The following is a 22,676-nucleotide window of genomic DNA, read 5'->3' as shown; positions in this document are numbered from 1 at the left end:
AATCGAACTCTTTTGTAACAACACAATTGTCAAACACATTTACCAATTGTTCTATTGTTCATAATAGTCGTTTTTGTTTTGTTTATTTATTACATATCGGTATTGTCGAATAAACATATCTGAAAAGACGGTGGTCATGTAACATCAGTATGACATGAGCAGTGTGTGCATTTAAAGGTCGACCAGCCAGGAAGTTGAGGTAGCTAGCCTAGCTATGTTACCATCATAATGGGATAGTATAAGATAACCTGCATGTTGAATGAAAGCATGACTACTTTTAAAGAGTTCTGTCATTACGCATAAAAACGTCTGCATCTAAATCAGGTAGGTTTTAGGCTTAGCCAGATAGCCAGCCACTCAAGGTGGACATAATGATGTCATCCAATCATGCAGTTTAGCTTGAATCGCCTACTAGTCACAGTTTCTAACCCTGTATTGTCATGGTAGTAGTACTGTGTGGTATGGTTTGACAGGGCCAGGACAATTACAGAGCTAAATCCTGTGGTGTTATTAGACTGAATGAGCATCAAGGACAACAACCACCCGAGCCACTGCCTGTTCACACTGCTATCATCCAGAAGGCAAGGTTAGTACAGGTGCGTCAAAGCTGGGACTGAAAGATTGAGAAACAGATTCTATCTCAAGGCCATCAGACTGCTAAACAGCAATCACTAACTCAGAGAGGCTGCTGCCTACATTGAGACCCAATCAATGGACACTTTAATAAATGGATCACTAGTCACTTTAATTAAACAATGCCACATTAAATAATGTTTACAAATCTTACATTACTCATATCACATGTATATACTGTATTTTATACCATCTACTGCACCTTGCCTATGACACTCGGCCATCGCTCATCCTTATATGTACATATTCTCATTCACCCAATTAGATTTGTGTGAATTATGTAGTTGTTGGGGTATTGTTAGATTATTTGTTATATATTACTGCACTGTCGGAACTAGAGGCACAAACATTTCACTACACTCGCATTAACATCTGTATATGTGACCAATAAAATTCGATTTGAATGGGCTGGTTTGCCTTGGGAACACATAGCTTGCTTACATTCTCACTTTTCTGGTTTCCCCTAGTTACCACAGCCACAAAGTCAAAATTGGCTATATCTTAAAAACGCATAAAAAAATTAGGTTAGGTTTAACACTCACATTTTAAGAAGGTAAATTGTAGAAATAGACAGGGTTTGTGGCTGTGGTAACTAGTGATGACCCTTTATTCTCAACCCTCCCCCTCTAGGTTTGCTGGGGGAAGTATGCTGTGTCTAGAGAGAAGGATGCTGGGACTTGTAGGCTTCATAGGGAGTGACCTCCATGCTACATCGGGGAGACTCCTGAGATGCACCTTGAGGTCTTCAACAGTCCAACAGACTTCTGGCTCCACACACCACCCCCAGAGGGCGTGGCTCTCCTCACAGGCACCCCTCTGTGGACACCATACCCCTAAACATAGGACAGGGCTCTATGGCCCTTTTACACACCCGCAACAGACACTGGGGAGTTCCCGTGGCCCCTTCTCCCTACCCCTTTTCACCCAGAGGGTCGCCCTCTCCCAGGGACCCAACACCTCCACAGCCAAGATCAGGCTGCGAACACGGCTGGTGGTCACCCTGCTGTTCGGCGGGGGTCTGCTTGGCACCTGGTGGTACGTGCGTAACGAGAAGCAGCAAAATCACAGAATGCAGCGTATAGAGCAGTTGAAAAAGGTGGCCCTGGGCCAGGGAGACTTCAGCCTCCTCGACCACAGGGGGCACCGCAGGACCAAGAGAGACTTCCTGGGTAGCTGGGTGCTCCTCTACTTTGGCTTCACCCACTGCCCTGACATCTGCCCCGAWGAGCTGGATAAGRTATCTGCTGTGGTCAGCRCTCTGGACAAGGACCGGTCTCTCCCCGCGGTCCAACCGCTGTTTGTGACGGTCGACCCGGAACGAGACAAMGTGGCGGCCCTGGAGAGGTACGTGAAGGACTTCCACCCCCGGCTGATCGGCCTGACGGGTACCCCAGAGGAGGTGAAGGTRGCGGGGAAGGACTACAGGGTGTACGCCAGYCCTGGACCTAAGGATGAGGACGGGGACTATATAGTGGACCACACCATCCTCATCTACCTGGTCAACCCAGATGGACTGTTCCTGGACTATTACAACAGGATGAAGGACGACGTGCAGATTGCTGAGAGCGTCAGGAACCATATGAAGAGCTACGTCAAACTCTGAGTGAATGACGGTAACCACACCAACAAGACTGTATCAAAGACCTATAGTATGTTACACTTAAGCTGAACCCAATGTCCAGATAACAATAATCCTTCATCAGAAATGAGGCCCTGTGAATTATTCTCAAACCAGACTGGACCACAACAATATGGACGCTTCATCGAGGCTATGATGATTCTGTGTGTGCAATAAATTGCTTTTGTCCGACACCAATAATGGTTAGGATATGAAATTGTCTTTATACTAGTCTTTTGTCAAGGGCACTACAATCACTGGTATACAGTCACTAGTAGGTGTTGCAATATTGAAAGTGTCTTCATATAATCTTTGTAAAATCTACATGCTCGTTTTATTTTATACACATTTTTGGCCGTTGTAATAAAATATATATAATTTCCTTACAAACCAGTGAAGCAATTTCCCAATTTAGGTTGTTCGCTTGAATGAAAGAAAAAATGATTACGTTTTTCTTAAAAGTCCTCTCATCTGATATAGAAAATGTATGAGTTCTACACCACTTGGACAAACATGCAAATAAAAAGCAACGTATACAATTGTCATGGATACGAAGGCAAACATTGTGAACAGGGTGATAATTCTTAGGGTATGTTGGTAGTGTTGACTGACGCTGAGTGCCACATCTGGTAAACATAGTGTAGATGCAGGTGAATGAGATAAAAATGAGATTATTTCTCTTGACAGAACCAGAGGAATACACACAGACGAGACATACAGAGGACAGAGACAAAGATCAAACAATAGACAGGAGGTTGAAATTAAATAAGAGCAAGTACGTGAGGAGAGAATGGGTGCAGCCAGGTTGTTGATAGAGCAGGTCAGTACCAGTGGTCCGGTAGGCACAAGTGGCGTCACACACGAGTGCGTACCACATTTCAGAGTAATGGGTCTCTAGTCCCCACTGAGTCTGTAGGAGACAAGAGCGCGCACACACAGGATCAGGAGATGAATGAGTCGGAGGTTGCTGCGGGGGCTTTCTTGAATCGTTGGTTGGCCCGGTGTTTGCTGAGCAGAGTGAGTCCCATGGTGTCGATGCTCTCCTCGAGACCCTCACTCCTGTCGACCTCCACTGTGTAGTCGTTGGCCTGAAGAGGAGAGAGCATGATAATAACCTGATGGCACAGTGTCCTGATGGTAGAGTAATGGGAGTTACTGTAGACAAATACACCTTGAACTAGAAGCTATCGAACTCATTTGTCATACAATTAAAATCAAGTATCTCTAAATATCAAGTGTTCAGTGTCAAGACTAAACTCCAGACAGTGGCTGATTACACTCGATTAGATTGTGCTGCATTCAATTCATTCAAATCACACACACTCACCAGTTGAAGGGAAGCCAGCATGTACTTGCAGGCCTCGAAGTTGTCCATGCCGTGGACTATAGAGGAGAAGGTCCTCCTCTGGCCCACACTGCTCAAAGCTGCTACGATCCTGTCCCCATAGTCATGGATGTCAAAGGTAGCACGCACCTCCTACAGAGACATGGGGTCAGGAGGTTTAGCCAACAGATCGCATCACACCACACTAGAAATCACCAACGGGGTGAACAATGATATCATTTTTTATTAGAATAGATACTTGATCTACAGCAAAATGTCTGGAAAGTATGTCATTGAATCTTACCTGATAGGTGAGTTCCGGTCGTATTTTGTCCTCCCATTCCTTCACTCTTTTCGACAGTGCCGTCTCCTGGGCATAACCCTGGGAGTTCACCAGGAACTGCTCCTGAAATATGAAGGAAGTGGGGGGGACATCAGGAACATCAGTGACTAGCTACACAGAACCCTCTAGTATTCCTCGCTGGAACATGACCCAGAAAGACTGGCTCATTGAGACCGTGTATACGTACCACGCTCTTCTTCACCAGGGCTTCGTAACTCAGTCCGTCCATGTCCGCCCCTGGCAGCAACAGAAACATTGTAAACATACTCAGAACTATACCATCTTTGCCTGGTTTTTACATCTGTGTTTTGTATTGTCAAGTAACATATCATTGTGGAGTGACACTAATACATTAGTCCAACTCTACAGTCACACAGTCGAGACCTCAGGGCTCTGTTTACACCTTGCCTTAAAATATGTGCAGTTAATAGCAGGAGTGAATGTGGTCTGAGAGATAGAAAGACAGACAGGACAGTGTCTACCTGGTACAAAGTCCTGTCCACTCAGGAAGTCAGCCGGGGCTTCATCAGTCAAAGGGTCATGTTCGTTGTCAGAGAGGTCATCGAGCAGGCCTAGCAGGTTGTGGTGTCTGAGGCCCTCTAACTCCTCCTCCTCCTCCTGCTCTTCTCTCTCGTCCAGCTGCAGGTACGTCCTTCTCAGCTCCTCGTCAGACACAAACACACCCTGTAAGGGCAAAAGGTTGTCTGTTCAGGACATGAAAACAGAAACAAATGCGTCGTGCAGCATGACCCATAGCAGTACAAACACTTACTGTTTTTCCAAGAATGCTCTTCCGGGTCTTCAGCTTGTCTTTCATTTTACTCATATAGATGTAGTTCAAGTCTGTAACAGAAACACCACTTGCTGTAAGCGCCAAATAATAGAGGGTTCAAAAGAAAACTAAATGAGGGGATAGAGGAGGGGATAGAGGAGTTATGAGATCCACCCTTACCTGTATACGTGGGTCCATTCTTTAGCCTGGGTTCAGGCGGGTCATCTGCAACAAGAGGAGGCATTTGTCAGGTATATTCCATCCTATTCACAGTCTTCAGACACACCAACACGCGTTTCCGCACAACTTACAGGTGCCAGTGTACCAGGTCCAGAAGTCTTGCAACGCAGCGGGGCCTTTCCTTTTCCGCTTCCCAGAATCATCCAGACCCGGAGGAACCTTATAACATCTTCCTATGGTGAAAGAACACACATTTAACACAGACAGGCCCGCTCATAGAAAATACACGGATATCCTCTCAGTGAGTAAGAGTCAGTTGGACAGCATCTCATCGATAGGAAAATGTTTCCTCACCTGTTTTCAAAGGCTTGTCCTCGCTGACTGTATCATAAAGGTCATGTAACCTCCACATGTTTGCCTGCATCACAACAAGCGTACTAGAATGATTATTTTCCATCTCGAAATATATGGTGGTTTATCCACCGTGTCTGTGGTTGTGATGGGTAACCGTACCGTCTGGGCCCTCTCCTCCTCCTTCCTCTGTTTCTTCTGCTCCTCCTCAGAGAGCTGGACTCCTCCCCTCTCCCTCAACACCCTCCCTTCACTGGGGGCCTGGGAGACAACAAGTTAGAACACACGGATACAAGACATCAATAAACAGAACACATGATAATACAAAATCATACACAATTCAACACAAGGTCCCATAAAAGGGCTACAATAAAGGGGTTACTAGCTGCAATGGAACTAGGCATGTGTGAAACCTACAGTTCCTATGCAGGTATGTATGTATATACAGTGCATTTGGAAAGTATTCAGACCCCTTGTCTTATTCCACATTTTGTTGTGTTTCTGCCTGAATTCAAAATCTATTAAATACCCCATAATGACAAAGTACATTTTTTTAATTGAAAATGAAATACAGAAATATCTCATTTATATAAGTATTCACACTCCTGAGTTAACACGTTAGAATCACCTTTGGCAGCGATTATAGATGTAAGTATTTTTGGGTAAGTATCTAAGCGCTTTGCACACCTGGATTATACAATATTTGCCAATAATTATTTTCTAAATTCTTCAAGCTCTGTCAGATTGGTTGTTGATCATTGCTAGACAACCATTTTCATGTCTTGCCTTAGATCTACAAGCAGATTTAAGTCAAAAATTTAATTCAGCCACTCAGGAAGATTCAGTGTCATCTTAGTAAGCAACTCCAGTGTAGATTTGGCCTTGTGTTTTAGGTTATTGTCCTAATGAAAGGGGAATTAATCTCCCAGTGTCTGGGGATATTCAATGTCTGCTTTTTATTTATTTTTTACCCATCTACCAATAGGTGACCTTTGCGAGGCATTGGAAACCTCCCTGGTCTTTGTGGTTGAATCTGTGTTTGAAATTCACTGCTCGACTGAGCGACCTTACAGATAATTGTCTGTGTGGGGTACAGAGATGAGGTAGTCATTAAAAATCCTGCTAAACACTATTGTAACACACAGAGTGAATCCATGCAACTTAAGTGACTAGACTCACTCCAATTTGCGTAATGCCCTAACAGATCCACAGATGATGCAATCTCTATTGCACTCCGCACTGCCCTTTCCCACCTGGACAAAAGGAACACCTATGTGAGAATACTATTCATTGACTACAGCTCAGCGTTCAACACCATAGTGCCCTCAAAGCTCATCAATAAGCTAAGGACCCTGGGACTAAACACCTCCCTCTGCAACTGGATCCTGGACTTCCTGATGGGCCGCCACGCTAATCCTCAACACAGTGGCCCCTCAGGTGTCCGTGCTCAGTCCCCTCCTGTACTCCCTGTTCACTCATGACTCCACGGCCAGGCACGACTCCAAAACCATCATTAAGTTTGCCGATGACACAACAGTGGTAGGCCTGATCACCGACAACAACGAGACAGCCTATAGGGAGGAGGTCAGAGACCTGGCCGTGTGGTGCCAGGACAACAACCTCTCCCTCAACGTGATCAAGACAAAGGAGATGATTGTGGACTACATGAAAAAGGGGACCGAGCACGCCCCCAATCTCAAGGACGGGGCTGTAGTGGAGCAAGTTGAGAGCTTTAAGTTCCTTGGTGTTCACATCTCCAAAAAACGAACATGGTCCAAGCACACCAAGACAGTCGTGAAGAGGGCACGACAAAACCGATTCCCCCTCACAAGACTGAAAAGATTTGGCATGGGTCCTCAGATCCTCAAAAGGTTCTACAGCTGCACCATCGAGAGCATCCTGACTGGTTGCATCACTGCCTGGTATGGCAAATGCTCGGCCTCCAACCGCAAGGCTCTACAGAGGGTAGTGCGTACGGCCCAGTACATCACTGGGGCCAAGCTTCCTGCCATCCAGGACCTCTATACCAGGCAGTGTCAGAGGAAGGCCCTAAAAATTGCTAGATAACAGCTAAAGTTACATTATAACATATCCGTTAGGTGCTAGACTCCAGCCACCCGAGTCATAGACTGTTCTCTCTGCTACCACACGGCAAGCGGTACCGGAGCACCAAGTCTAGGTCCAAGAAGCTTCTAAACAGCTTCTACCCCCAAGCCATAAGACTCTTGAACATCTAATCAAATGGCCACCCAGACTATTTGCATTGCCCCCCCATTACACCACTGCTACTCTCTGTTGTTATCATCTATCATCACTCTGTTGTTATCATCACTTTAATAACTCTACCTACATGTACATATTACCTCAACTAACCAGAGCCCCCACACATTGACTCTGTACCGGTACCCCCCTGTAGATAGTCTCGCTATTGTTATTTTACTGCTGCTCTTTAATTACTCGTTCCTTTTATTTCTTATTATTTATTTTTTACTGCATTGTTGGTTAGGGACTCGTCAGTAAGCATTTCACTAAGGTGTTGTATTTCATTTAATTTCACCTGTTGTATTTGGCACGAATACAATTTGATTAGCAGATTTTTACTCCTGAACTTAGGCTTGCCATAACAAAGGGCTTGAATACTTATTGACTCAAAACATTTCAGCTTTTCATTTTTTAATAATTTATAAACATTTCGAAAAACATAATTCTACTTTGACATTATGAGGTATTGTGTGTTTTAAATTGAGGCTGTGACAACAAAATGTGGAAAAAGTCAAGGGGTGTGAATCCTTTCTGAAGGCAATATATATCTATATATATGTGTAGGAGTATGTGCGTGTGTGTGTGTAAGAGAGAGATATTTCTACGTTCCTACCTGGTGTCTGTCAATATGTTTCTCAGGTCCCTGGTCCATCTCCATCCCGTTGTCCTCCAGGGGCAGAAAGTTCTCCGCACCGGAATCACCACCATCATCCCCGGCAACGCCCACCACGGCATCCCCTGCTGCAAGCTCAGCGTCATCTGGACACACAACAACAATAAGGAAGTCAACACTCGGCCATAGCTTAGAAATACACATTAAAGAACCGTATATTCCATTTGAGCTGGTCCTGGCAACATGGTATGGGATTTAGTGCTCTGTTGGAGGCAAAACGCATCATAAACGCTCACAGAGAAACCAAATCTATGGTGTGTTATCTATGATCAGTCAGCTATTTTGGCTTGACTACAGTTGTGTACAGTGTATAGACCTAGACACAGTAATGTACAACTGTCAATATACTGTATCCATCTCTAAATGCCTCTCTACCTTGGTGCCCGAAGAAGGTGACGGGGGCCAGGGGTGCATCAGACAGGGCGTCCCTGAGGAAGTAGGACTGAGAGGCCAGGAAGAGACGGATGATACCCAGGGCGTCCGGAGTGAACGTGTTCATTCTGAAGTCCTTACAGCTGCCCAGCACCTCTGCTTTCAGACTGCAGCACATACAAACAGGGCAAATACACAAACAAACATTGATACGACAGCCCTCTGCAGTAATGTGTTCCATCAAAAAGGCTGCTACATAAAGGCTGACAATGTTTCATAGTTATTCTACAGAAAATTCATCATGTTGACGGCGGTTTAGGTCGTGGACTTGGAACCCACCTGATGAGAAGCAGCTTCTGTTTCTCAAACGCCTCAGGAGGAATCAGAGACTCGGGCGGAAGAGGGGCCACGTCCACATTCTAAGGAACACACAGGACAATATTTTACACAGATAGAATTATGGATACACACACACACAAATCATTTAGTCTGATTGAAACGCCAATCAATATATTGTACATTCTGGGGGGGCATTTATAAAGGGTTAAATGTTTCCAGAGTGGGACACTCACTGTGTTGGCCTCATTCCTCATCTCTGACTGCAGTGAGACATCTGTTGTATCCTGGTCTAAGGAGTCAAACTGGGGGAACAACAAACATCAGTAAAATCAGGTGATAACAGTGTTGGGCCAGAACTAAAGCCTGCTACACACACCCTGTGGCTCTCTTCGGACAGGGTTCCCTCGCCCAACTGTCACCGCCCCCAGCTCCCCACTCTTACCCCGCCGTCATCATCATTAGCATTGTTGGATGAGGCCCCATCCGTGCCATCCTCTCCAGATGTCACTGCTTGTTTATCTTTCCTGAAAATGACAGGTACAAATCCATTTAACTCAATGGGAAAGGAAGTGAAGAAGCAGAGCAGCATGAAGACTGGTGGCTTGAGTGGTGCTGTGTGTGTTCACAGGGAGCGAGGCAGGGTACAGTGCCTTCCGAAAGTATTCATACCCCTTGACTTATTTCACACTGTGTTGTGCTACAGCCAGAATTCAAAATTGATTAAATCTAAAATGTATTTTATAAAGCCCTTTTTACATCAGCCAATGACACAAAGTGCTATACAGAAACCCAGCCTAAAACCCCAAATCCCCCCCCCCCTCACCCATCTACACACAATACCACATAATGACAAAGTGAAAGCATGTTTCTAGACATTTTTGAAAATGAAATACCGAAGTATCTAATTTACATAAGTATTCACACCCATGAGTCAATGCATGTTAGAATCACCTTTGGCAGTGATTACAGCTGTGAGTCTTTCTGGGTACGTCTCGAAGAGCTTTGCACACCTGGATTGTACAATATTTTCACATTATTCTTTTTTAAATTCTTCAAACTTTATCAAGTTGGTTGTTGATCATTGCTAGACAGCCATTTTCAGGTCTTGCCATAGATTTTCAAGCCAATTTAAGTCTACTATAACTAGGCCAATGCTTGTCTTCAGGACATAAAGTTATTTTATTTGACATATTTGTTTGCAGTTTTACTTTAGTGCCTTACTGCAAACAGGATGCATGTTTTGAAATATTTATATTTTGTACAGGCTTCCTTCTTTTCACTGTCTTTCTGTGTTTGAAATGCACTGCTCGACTTAGGGACCTTACAGATAACTTTATGTGTGTGGTACAGAGATGAGGTAGTCATTCAAAAATCACGATATGCACATTTTTACTCCTGAACTTATTTAGGCTTGCCATAAATGTGTTGAATAGTTATTGACTCAAGACATTTCAGCTTTTAATTTCTTATTAATTTGTAAAAATTTCTAAAAACATAATTCCACTTTGACATTATGGGGTATTGTGTGTAGGCCAGTGACAAAATCTCAATTTAATCAATTTTTAATTCCGGCTGTAACAAATGTGGGAAAAGTAAGGGGTATGAATACTTTTTGACGGCACTGTACTTACTTCTTGTTTCTGTCATTGATGTAGTCCAGAGTTTGGTACACCAGGTTGTACAAATGCTCCACCTGAATCAAACAATAATAACAAAATAATACATTTTAATAAAGTGTTTCCCTATATTCATTTAGCAGCGGTGGGCTGCTAAATCGTTGCCTCCCCCCCCCAAAAAATTATAAAATAATTATATGATTTTGTTTTGAAAATAATTTGACGAATGGAAAAACTTTGTGTAAACTGAAACCACTTAAGCCAGATATAAACTGTGTAGAAAAGATAATGGACCTATACGTTTAAAAAAAAAAAATATCATCTTTGAGAACTAACAATCACCAAAATAAAAACTAGACAGTCATGCAGTTGACTAGACAGTTGATTTTGTTATAATGTTTGAGTCACTCAGATAGATTGCATAAGCCATGGCAAAAAGTGTAGAATTTAGGAAAATTAACATTAAAACTGCAATTTATCTCAGCCCCATGGCAAAATGTGTAGAATTTAAGGAAATTAGCTTTAAAACTGAATGTTCTCTCTCTCAGCCTGTCAAGATTGACAAGATGTGTAGAATTGCAGAAAACTAGTTGTAAAACGGTAAAATTCTCTGGAACACATAGTTACTTTTGGACAACAAGTCAGGAATATTATATGAAACCAGCCTATGATGTTCTTCTTTTCTACCAAACAACTTCTCACCTTCTTGCTGTAAATGCATGCTGAGCCTTGTATGAGCAGCGCTGCCTCTGCAAAGTTCAGAGTGGTTTTGCCCCCATCGAACGAGATGCACATCTCATCCAACTGCCAGACCAGAGAGACAATATGACAGTGGTAAGTGCAGTGTATATCAATGTGTGAGAGGACAAGCTTTCTTAACAGTCTACTCCAGCCTTGGTCTGTGTGATTTTCAACCCGCTTAGTGACTCAATTCAAGGCCGTGTTTGTGTGTTGACACAGAATATTGTTGTTGATACAGTACTTTAAGTCTATTTTGTTTACATGATTTGCCCCATAATGCATGTCACGGGCTCATTCCTACCTCCTCTAGATAATCTGCCAACTCCGAGGCCACATCAATGTCCCAGTTTTTCGTGAGCTCCCGGATAGGCTGCAACAAATGGGTGAATCGAGTCTCCACTGTGTCCATGGCTCCCCTTAAAATGAGAGATCATGTCAGATTTGAATCGGTGTTATTTTTAGAAAAGCTAACACTTTATTCAGTAGCTATCTACAAAATAGATTGGTTGACATTTAGCTATCTTGTTAGCGAACGTTTACATTCACAGAAAAGTCTAATTTGGTTTATATAGTTGCTAACGGACTAAACGGGGCTGCAGGTAGCCAAGTGGTTAGAGTGTTGGACTAGTAACCGAAAGGTTGCAAGATCGAATCCACGAGCTCACAAAGTAAAAATCTCTCGTTCTTCCCCTGGACAAGGCAGTTGAAAATAAGAATTTATATAACTGACTTGCCTAGTAAAATACAAAAAATAACCTACTAGTAGTACTGACGTATACACCATTACGGTAACGTTAGCCAGCTCCCAAAATGTTTTAACACAGACATACATTAAATTATATTACACTCACAATCACTGTAGGCGTTGATTCACAAAATGCGAAGGTGACCCAAATAAAAAATGTAATATGTGTTGATAAACTTTGGAGCCCTTTCAAAAAATCCGCGCGTCCACCATTTTATTTTATATTAGCGCGAGATTTTCTTATTCGCCGAATAGTTTCCTCTCTGACGTCAGCGTCAACAGAGCCAGGGTTTATGCGGTTTGCTGCCATCTACTGGCGGAAGTACCACTAAAAAACAACCTCTACCCTTTTTTTGTATTTCACCTTTACTTAACCAGGTAGGCTAGTTGAGAACAAGTTCTCATTTACAACTGCGACCTGGCCAAGATAAAGCAAAGCAGTGCGACACAAACAACAACACAGAGTTACACATGGAATAAACAAGCGTACACAATAGAACAAAAGAAAGTATATATACAGTGTGTGCAAATGGCGTGAGGAGGTAAGGCAATAAATAGGCCATAGTAGCAAGTAATTACAATTTAGCAAATTAACACTGGAGTGATAGATGTGCAGATGATGATGTGCAAGTAGAAATACTGGTGTGCAAAAGAGCAGAAAAGTAAATCAAAACAATATGGTGATGTGGTAGGTAGATTGGATGGGATATTTACAGATGGGCTATGTACAGCTACAGCGATACGTTAGCTGCTCGGATAGCTGATGTTTAAAGTTAGTGAGGGAAACATAAATCAGCGATTTTTGCCATTCGTTCCAGTCATTGGCAGCAGAGAACTGGAAGGCAAGGCGGCCAAAGGGGGTGTTGGCTTTGGGGATGACTAGTGAGATATACCTGCTGGAGCGCGTGCTACGGCTGGGTGTTATGGTGACCAGTGAGCTGAGATAAGGTGGGGCTTTACCTAGTAAAGATTTATAGGTGACCTGGAGCCAGTGGGTCTGGCGATGAATATGTAGCGAGGGCCAGCCGATTAGAGCATACAGGTCGCAGTGGTGGGTGGTATATGGGGCTTTGGTGACAAAACGGATGGCACTGTGATAGACTGCATCCAGTTTGCTAAGTATAGTGTTGGAGGCTATTTTGTAAATGACATCGCCGAAGTCGAGGATCGGTAGGATAGTCAGTTTTACTAGGGTATGTTTGGCGGCGTGAGTGAAGGACCCTTCTCACCGAAAGATGGAGCACTTGGATTTTATATTAACAAACCATCCTTGAATAAGTGTGATGATGTTCGATTATTGTGGCCAGTAAGGCTGCGTTTACACAGATAGCTCAAATCTGATATTTTTCATAATCAGATCAAATATCTTGTCAATCATTTGAACATGTTTATATCAGAATTTGGCAGCCTTAGTTATCGTTTTGAATCAAAGGAGCACCTGTGTGTCATATTAACCACTTATGATGTTTTATCGAAATACCAAAACATCAGCCAATGTGTTGTCTCTCTTGTCGTGATGTGTGTTTTGTCCTATATTTATATATATATTTTGTATTATTTTTAATCCCAGCCCCCATCCCCGCAGGATGTCTTTTGCAATTTGGTAGACCATCATTGTAAATAAGAATTTGTTCTTAACTGACTTGCCTAGTTAAATAAAGGTTAAATTACATTTTAAAAATATCAGCAATGCAACATTTCGTTTTATGCAAAACTTCTCCAGTTGATGTATACATTTTCAACTTTTATTGGACAAATTCACAATGTTATTTGACTTTGCCTCTAGCATGTGCTCTATATAAACCATGCATCAAAAACATTTATTGTGGTTCAGTTTTTAACCAGTGGTGGGGAAACTATTCTAAAAAATATAGTTTACCAAGCTACCAATTAGGCCTACTTCACACTGCAAGAAGTAAAGCAACTAAAGTCACTACATTAAAACTACTTCGTGAAAAATTGTCATATCTAAACATGAAATGTCAGACTACAAAATTTAAAAACAGATTACTCGGGAGTCAGCTGTCACAGAACATGTAATTTAGCCTATTGCAAAACACGTTTCATGTGAGAATTAGTCAGGTTTGATGCCAAAGTAGTAAGACAATTTTTGCTTTTTAACTCATATTTTATTTTTGTTAAAAAGGCTAATTAACTACTGAAAAAAATACTAAGATTTGAATTCGCTCAATACCACCAAGCGCCTGCAAAATGTAGTGAAATTACTTGTTGAACTAGTCTACATGTAGTTCGCTAATCGCCACTCCCCAACACTGTTAACCCTTGCGTTAAATTCTACGTCGGGCAGAAATGTGTGTTTGAACCCATACTTTTGTACATAGCACAGAGAATGGATAATGCACACATAACCTTTTTCAACTACTTACTATATAGGGACCGCCAGCATACCCCCAAGTGATAGCGATAGGCTAGACTAGCCTATGGTGCGCAAGCATTGTCCACAGAACCATAATACCTTTTCGACACACATATATATAGTGATGCCCTTCAGGGCCTTTATAACAGTCTATGTGAGTTATATTCTCCTTTCAGGCTTGACCTTGACACAATGACCTCTCTGTGGCTTCCCTAGGCCTATTGCATGTTTGACCCTTGCAGATGAAGCCAGCAGGAGGCCTGTTTGTCAAAGTCTATCAAGGATCCAGGCCTAACTGCTAAGTAAGGTCATACATTTGTCAAATAGCACCCCGTCAAATCAGCACCCCATCCAGCTCTCTCCTCTGGGGCGGCAGTCCCAGCGGACAGCGCGCCCATTTTGACTAGGACCCTACATCTTTAATGACCATCATTAATCAATGTTATACCTGCATAACAGCACGTGTGAGTCACCAACAAAGACTCGGTATATTCAAAGGCAAACAAATAAGGTGGTTAATTAAAAAGTGAGTTAGACTAATTATTCTGGCACAATCCCATTTAAATGGGATTTGCGTGTTTATTGTAGCCTATAGCAACAGGCGGGTTAGGGTTTAGAACTGGACACTTCATGATTTCTATGAAAATGCACGTTTCTTCGAAAGGATTTTCTTGGAATTTTGTATCTCTCTCCCACTCGCTCTCTTTCTTCCATTCGCTCTCATTCGCTCTCATACACACACACGCACGCACGCAATTGTATTCATGAGGTGCAGCTGGCTTGGCAGTTGGCACTACCTTAAAAATGGTTGCGCTCTACACCACGTGACGCGATTCCTGGAAAGTTCTTGGAAATCGGTATTTTGTGTGTAGCTGTGGGTTTAATGGGGATTTGGTTATTAAAAACACATACCGAAGGAAAGGGATTCAACGCCGCGGAAAAGACTCATTGGGATCTGTACCAAAAACAAGACATTCTGCATGGTATTTTAAATCTTAACATTACCAGCAGTGAGCGAGTCGTGCCGACTTGCCTCGGTCGCGAGACGTTGTCATTGCCTGTTTCGCACCACGGGTTGGAAAATATTCGGAGTTAGTTTGCCATCTCGCCAAAATGACAACTGATTGATTAGCCCGCCAGAACATAAATAATACGACATGGAAATCCCTAACTATGTAATCTGTCATCTTTCAATGTGATCGACATGGCTAAACTAGCTAGCTGTTCCCTGGAAGTGTATAGCTAACGAGCGGTTTTGTGCTTTGTTTATTCATCTTAGTCCCCTTTCTTTAGGGAGAAGTGGTTTTGAATTATCATCGGTAGTCGTTTGGTGCTGGATCCACTCGCAAATAGGTGAGATTTCATTCATATAACTATCTTTTCATAGTATATTTACTTTGTAAACTAGCTAGTCAACATTAGATAGCTAAACTGTAATGTTAGAAATGTGGTGTGAACATACGCAATAGTCGATGGCACTTGCTTTATTGGCTTTGGAACAGTGGTTATTTAAAAACATTGCACATTTACACGACCACAATGGAAGCTTTAATGTAGCCTACACAAAATAATCAATGAAACATTGCTACAATAGACACGCTGCAAACACCGATGGGGATTTATCTGTTTTCAGTATCCCCTGCCCTGCATATAGTGAGTTAACTGCCATTGCAATTTCCGAGAAGTAGTCGATTTCGCAGAACGTTCCGTAATCTGTTTTTATTTATTTATATTTCAATGCATACGACAAACGTTTCCTAATCTTTCATCTCCACGCAGCAATTGTAATACCTCGAGCATTTAAGTGAACGGTAAACATCGAGCCTATTGCACATTGTTTTATTGAAGATTTATCAAGTGACAATTAGGCTTTTCAGTGTCCACCTTGTTTCGTGCTCCCTTACTTGCCATGTTTATAAAAATAAAATAAAAAGCTTTTGCAAACGTAACCCCATTCATATACATCAACTACCTTTAGCGCCTACTGAAGTATCTTCTGGCAAGGGAGTTGGATCCCCGACGCTCGTTCTGAACGTTAAAACGCGTCACATGCTGTACGATTTGGAAACATCTTTCATATCAGCAAGAAATTCAAATACTACACGCCTTTTATAGGGTTCTCACACGGCTATATTTCCATGTTACAGGGGTACCAGTACCGAGTTGATGTGGAGGCTGTACGAAGTAATTGAGGTAGATTTGTAGGTTACTTAGGGGTAAAATTACTAGTCAACAGGAGAGGTGTATGTATATATATGTATATATATATATGTATATAGTTTGTGTTGCGTTAGTGCAGAGGTGGGTCAATGCAGATGGATGGCTATTTGGCTTGGGGGTAGAAGCTCTTCGGGGTACGGTTGGTGCATCGTTACCGCTTGCGGTGCGGTAGCAGAGCGAACAGTCCGTGACTCGGGTGGCTGGAGTCGAGCACCTAACGGATATGTTAGTGTAACGTTAGCTGTTATCTAGCACGAATGTCAGTGACTAAACTGCATTAATTTACGTGTGTTGTATTTATTAATTTACAGGACGATACATACAATTCAAGAAGAAACTTGCAGAAGAAACTGGTTTTGCGACTGTGGGGAAACTGCCTGTCTTCTGTGGAATATTTTTTGCATTTGTCGGATGACTTTTGGCCTACGGCTGGGCAATTTCGGGTGGTTCCCCAATGACCTGCCACTCACCCGAATCCACGGAGACCATCGAAAACGAGAGAAGAACGGATACCGAGTCACGAGTTGTAGATTCCGACGAGACACGCATCGCTCAGACCATGAAAGACCTTAAAAATACAGGTGAGTGCATGTCCTCATTTTATAGTTTTAGATGACATCTACACACATTTCGACATTATTACTAATGTTCCTATTTTCAGCGTTCTTTTACAGTTTTACTAGTACCGTTCCATACATACGAGCATGACAGAATGTCAATAGCATTTATGAATTACATATAAACGAGAGCTTAACTTTCAAAATATTTTTTTGTAATAAAACTCAAAAGTCATGTATCTATGGTCCTGAAAACGAGTGATTGTAAAGCAAACTAGTTTGAAAGTAACCTTATCTACATGCTCGTGCCCATATCTAGCACGATATGCATGCGGTCATGCAGTACGCACTGTTTGTACTCATTATGCATGGTTGAAAATGACAACTAAACAAAGCACACTTGGTATTTCATCGTACAATGAATGCATTTCACCCGTATTTATCCTGAACAGTAACTTGTTTAGTGTCTTGAAATTCGTAGTAATTCGTGCACGAGGTACTGTTAGACACTTCACTCTGTTTTCAAGTCGCAGAATGTATATTAAGTTTTGTTATAGGCTATTGTGAGTTGAAGACGACTTTTCTTTTTTTACAATTAGACGCATTCAAATGAGAATTTTCAGAACATGTCTATGAATTAATACAATTTGCCTTCATTCATATGTTCAGCATTGATGTACATTTTTCTTAAGTCACAAGAATTGTGTTAATTTACTAATGAAACGTATGTTTCACTTCAAATGCTGTTAATGGATTTATAGAATTGCCATTATGGCAATACTGTGGAGGGGATCAGTCTTATTTTTAAGAGATGCACAAAAAGCTGGTCCAATGCTGTGCTCTTAAATTGGAGGTGTGCATTTATTAGGCAGACATGTGTGGGCTATTCAAAGAGAAATTATGTTTAATGTATTATCATTAAAGAGAAGAAAAAAAATGTAACTTCATATTCATCTCCAGCAACATCAACATATGTGAAAATAAGTATTTCCAATGACATCCCCAATTATTAGTAGGCATTGCTTGCTAATTGGTTTATGTCATTGGAAACACTTATTTTTAACTTAAAACATAAAGTGCACTTTTCACATGTTGGTGATGAATATGAAGTATAATTTATTTATTTTTTCTCTGAGCAAAGCACATAGCACAGCTTCCCCTTTATTTATTTTATTGCCTTAGTCACAGTTATAAAGAAATGCATAGTTGCGTGTTATCGCTTTTCAACATTAAAGTTATCTCAAGTATAAAGAGTACACACACTAAAGCGGGGATCATCAACTCGATTCATCTGCGAGTCGATTTTATAAAACATTTTCTTGAATGGATGGTCGGGGGCCAGAAACATAGTTGCATATTAGTTGACTGCAAATTGACCTCAAGAAGCCCAAACAGATATTTGACTAAAACATAATAATTAAAAACTTTGCATATGATCATGTTTCTCTATACATGGGAATAAATCACTTGGTGCTGAGTTCCTGTTTTTACTGTCTTTTATGTCCAATAAATTCTATACATAATATGTATACTGAACAAAAAATATAAGCAACAATTTCAAATAACTGAGTTACATTTAAGGAAGTCAGTCAATTGAAATAAATTCATTAGGCCCTAATCTATGGATTTCACATTAATGGACAGGGGCGTAGCCATGGGTGGGCCGGACCCCAAGTGGGTGGGCCAATATCCTCCCAGGCCCACCCAGGTGTCTACTTTGAAGAATCTGAAATATATTTAGATTTGTTTAACACTTTTTGGTTACTACATGATTCCATATGTGTTTTTTCATGTCTTCACTATTATTCTACAATATAGTAAAAATAAAGACCCTTGACTGAGATGTCCAAACTTTTGACTGTGTATACAGACCCCTTTGACTTTTTCCAGATGTTACATTACAGCCTTATTCTAAAATTGATGAAAGTAACAATCCACACACTACCACATAATGACAAAGCAAAAACAGCTAAACATTTTTGTTGTTGAAATATCACATTTACATAAGTATTCAGACCCTTGTTAAAGGGTATTACAGCCACGATTCTTCTTGGGTATGACACTACAAGCTTGGCACACCTGTATTTGTGAGTTCTTCCCATTCTTCTCTGCAGATCCTCTCAAGCTCTGTCAGGTTGGATGGGGAGCAACGCAGCACAGCTATTTCCAAGTCGCTCCAGAGATGTTCGATCAAGTTCAAATCCGGGCTCTGACTGGGCCACTCAAGGACACTCAGACTTGTCCTGAAGCCACTCCCGTGTTGTCTTGGCTGTGTGCTTAGGGTTGTTATCCTGTTAGAAGATGAACTTTAGCCCCAGTCTGAGGTCCTGAGTGCTCTGGAACAGGTTTTCATCAAGGATCTCTCTATACTTTGCCTCGATCCTGACTAGTCTCCCAGTCTCTACCGCTCAAAAACATCCCCACAGCATTATGCTGCCACCACCATGCTTCACCATAGGGATGGTGCCAGGTTTCCTCCAAACGTGATGCTCGGCATTCAAGTACAGGAGAATTTCTAACCTCCACAAATCCAAACTTAAGAGTTTTTGTGTTAAGGGGGGGGGTGGCGATAGCAGACAGTTGCTGATGCAGTGTACACAAACTGCAGAGATTCCCCTCATACATTTTACTGCAAAAGTCATTACAGAAATTGGGAATTTAACATGTTAACCCAGTGGAATTTGTTTTAAAATTTCTGTGGACAGTATAGAGATTTTTTATTTTTTTTTAGGGTAAAGGCTTCGTTTCAGGTTTAGTATTATAGTTTCTGACTGCGCATGTTCGTGCATGACATCTTGATTTGGATTACCGTCTGTTATCATTAAAAGGGATCTTGTTTTGTTTGAGTAGCCCAGTGTTTTGTCCTGTCTCCTTGTGCTAATGCATGTGTGTTTCTCTCCTAACAGGCTGGTACTGGGGCAGCCTGACTGCCAACGAAGCCAAAGAGATTCTCCAGGATGCATCAGAGGGCACCTTCCTGCTGCGAGACAGCTCCCAGAGGGACTACCTGTTCACCATCTCTGCCATGACCTCYGCCGGCCCAACCAACTTGCGCATCGAGTACAAGGAGGGGAAGTTTAAACTGGACTCGGTGGTGCTGATCAAGCCCAAGCTCAAACAGTTTGACAGTGTGGTGCACCTGGTGGARCACTAYGTGCAGCTGTCCAGGACTACCAGTAAARGTGCGTTGTCAGGGGCGTCGCAGTCCCTGGCCCCACCCAACGGGACRGTTCAGCTGCTWCTGACYAAGCCTGTGTACACTGCCACGCCCTCTCTACAGCACCTGTCCCGGATCGCCATCAACAACGCCACCAGGCAGGTGCAGGAGCTGCCTTTACCCAACAGGCTAAAGAACTACCTGACGGACTACAGCTACAATGTATAGTAGGACTACAAATCCCAGATGTGGTGTGGGATAGAGAGCACTGCACCTGCCATGTAGTGGCTATCACCCAGTCTGAAGTCTACCTTTAGCCCCAACCACTAGACATGGCTTGACGGCCCCCGTACTTCTGGAAGGATTGATGTTGTGCAATATGGTTAGAGCCAAGTCAGTCAACTAGTCCTCAGGAAGCTAGGTGGAATTTCTCCCATATTACTACACCCTTCCAGTTCATTTAGAGCTACAGTTGTTCATCAAAAAGGGCTTAGAAGTTGGAGCTAAGGGTTGATTTCAGACCCGGGTCATGTTCATAATCTTTGAAACTGCTGCAATTTTTTGTTCAAGTGGTGGTATACCCTGCCTGCAGACCAGCTCAGGTAACAGTGTTTCAGACCCTTCTGAACTAGACTCAGGAGGGGTGGCAGTTAGCACACTTTTTTTTTTTTTTTTTTTTTCCCTTGTTTCAAAGCTTTGTTACTTTTCATAATCTGCCTCATGTCTGTGACATGAGCATGTGACACGGTGTCCACTTTCATTCTGAATTATGTTTTAGTTTGTTCATATTCTATTTTTTTTGTACTGTAATCATAAGGCTGGGGTGTCAAACTACATGTAGGGGAACTAACTACTACATTTTTCAGTAGCTTGGAGGTAGTTTCAAATCTTGGTAGTATTTTCAGTGGTTTCAGTGGTTAATTACTTTTTTTCGTGTAGCTAACTACTGGAACTACACACAACCCCTTTTTTTGTGTAATATTGGCCAGAATTTCTTTTTTTGCATCAGACCTACTTAATTATCACTTGAAAGCGTTTTGGTGTTTAATAGGGCTGAATATTTGACTCCAGGGTGATTTTTCACGTAGTAGTTTGGATGTAGTGAACACATTTTTCAAAATCACTTTAGTTAAGTAAGCTATAAGAGTAGCTTCTTCCAGTGCGACGTACTTGGTAAACTATTTTCAGACTAGCTTCCCCAACACTGAGAATTATATATATTTTTTTTCTCACTCAGTTCAGATTTTGGTTTTGATAAAGCACAAGCAATTTACAGGCTTCAAATCTGACGTTGGTTTCTCTCACACTGTCTCACTCTGCCGCCTCCTGCTAAGAGGTTAAAAATAATTACTTTCAGGAAGTGCTCAAACCTGGATGTTGCTCCCACTAGGCATCAAGTGTTCTGTGAAACATCTACTTCATCACTGCATTTTCTTTCAATAGAAAATGCCCTTGAGCAAGTCAATGCTCACACCTCAGAACTAGACCTTTATTAGACACAGGCTGTATCTAATGTCTAGCTATTATGGCTGTGTTAAAAGGAATTAGCTTTCCAAGCGCATATTGGATGTTCGCCCAGGGGTTTTCATTGGATCAACGTGAATCTTATTTTAATCAACAATTTTGGAAGTATTTATTGATTGTTCTACTGTGTTTCCTATTAAAGTTACAAATAAATCCTGAAAGCATGTTTTATCATAGCCTCTATTCTGCAATTTGGGAGGCAATAATGAATGTGATGCAGGGCTGTCATGGCGCTCCTGTGTATTGTTTGAGTCATTCTCTCAATTTATAAAGGGTTCAGTGTGAACAATTCTCGCAGAATATTCCAGAAATCACTCTTGATACTAGAGGTTGACAGATTATGATTTTTTTTCAACGCCAATACCGATTTATTGGAGGACCCCAAAAAAGCAGATGCCGATTATTATTTATTTATAATAATGACAATTACAACAATACTGAATTAACACTTAACTTATTATAATACATCAATAAAATCAATTTAGCCTCAAATAAATAATGAAACATGTTCAATTTGGTTTAAATAATGCAAAAACAGTTTGAGAAGAAAGTAAAAGTGCAATATGTGCCATGTTTATAATTTTTTTTTAAAAAGGCTAAAGTTTAAGTTCCTTGCTCAGAACATATGAAAGCTGGTGGTTCCTTTTAACATGAGTCTTCAATATTCCCAGGTAAGAAGTTTTAGGTTGTAATTATAGGACTATTTCTCTCTATACCATTTGTATTTCATATACCTTTGACTATTGGATGTTCTTATAGGCACTTTAGTATTGCCAGTGTAACAGTATAGCTTCCGTCCCGCTCCTCGCTCGAACCAGGAACACATCGACAACAGCCACCCTCGAAGCATCGTTACCCATCGCTCCACAAAA

The 22,676-nt window shown here is 41.7% G+C and overlaps 3 protein-coding genes across 6 annotated transcripts; 2 read left to right on the top strand and 1 right to left on the bottom strand.

Annotated features, from left to right (window-relative positions):
- Window positions 1–1,279: 1,279 nt before the first annotated feature.
- LOC112080590 (protein SCO2 homolog, mitochondrial) lies at window positions 1,280–2,468 on the top strand. The gene has a single exon (XM_024146393.2). It carries the CDS (start codon window positions 1,280–1,282, stop codon window positions 2,234–2,236), a length of 957 nt encoding a protein of 318 aa, XP_024002161.2. The 3' UTR covers window positions 2,237–2,468.
- LOC112080589 (condensin-2 complex subunit H2) lies at window positions 2,450–12,203 on the bottom strand. The gene is made up of 19 exons (XM_024146392.2): window positions 12,076–12,203; window positions 11,526–11,640; window positions 11,186–11,287; window positions 10,499–10,560; window positions 9,310–9,391; window positions 9,101–9,169; window positions 8,868–8,947; window positions 8,532–8,695; window positions 8,097–8,242; window positions 5,384–5,482; window positions 5,225–5,288; window positions 5,002–5,103; window positions 4,871–4,915; window positions 4,691–4,761; window positions 4,401–4,602; window positions 4,106–4,155; window positions 3,880–3,981; window positions 3,579–3,728; window positions 2,450–3,339 (listed from the first exon to the last, which is right to left on the bottom strand). Exons 2-19 carry the CDS (start codon window positions 11,631–11,633, stop codon window positions 3,193–3,195), a joined length of 1,845 nt encoding a protein of 614 aa, XP_024002160.1. The 5' UTR covers window positions 11,634–11,640; window positions 12,076–12,203; the 3' UTR covers window positions 2,450–3,192.
- Window positions 12,204–15,155: 2,952 nt separating this feature from the next.
- On the top strand, window positions 15,156–22,384 carry socs2 (suppressor of cytokine signaling 2). Of its 4 annotated transcripts, none has more exons than XM_024146389.2 (4): window positions 15,156–15,329; window positions 15,640–15,699; window positions 16,878–17,147; window positions 20,030–22,384. In XM_024146389.2, exons 3-4 carry the CDS (start codon window positions 17,021–17,023, stop codon window positions 20,506–20,508), a joined length of 606 nt encoding a protein of 201 aa, XP_024002157.1. In that variant the 5' UTR covers window positions 15,156–15,329; window positions 15,640–15,699; window positions 16,878–17,020; the 3' UTR covers window positions 20,509–22,384. The 4 variants fall into 4 exon arrangements, with proteins under 4 accessions (XP_024002157.1, XP_024002158.1, XP_024002159.1 ...); XM_024146390.2 differs by having other exon boundaries at window positions 15,626–15,699; XM_024146391.2 differs by lacking the exon at window positions 15,640–15,699 and having other exon boundaries at window positions 15,179–15,329.
- The last annotated feature ends 292 nt before the right edge of the window (window positions 22,385–22,676 follow it).

Source organism: Salvelinus sp. IW2-2015, unplaced genomic scaffold, assembly GCF_002910315.2.
Source record: "Salvelinus sp. IW2-2015 unplaced genomic scaffold, ASM291031v2 Un_scaffold16391, whole genome shotgun sequence".
NCBI lineage: Eukaryota > Metazoa > Chordata > Actinopteri > Salmoniformes > Salmonidae > Salvelinus > Salvelinus sp. IW2-2015.
The sequence above is the reverse complement of the archived record's forward strand: the minus strand, read 5'-3'. Positions and strand labels throughout refer to the sequence as shown.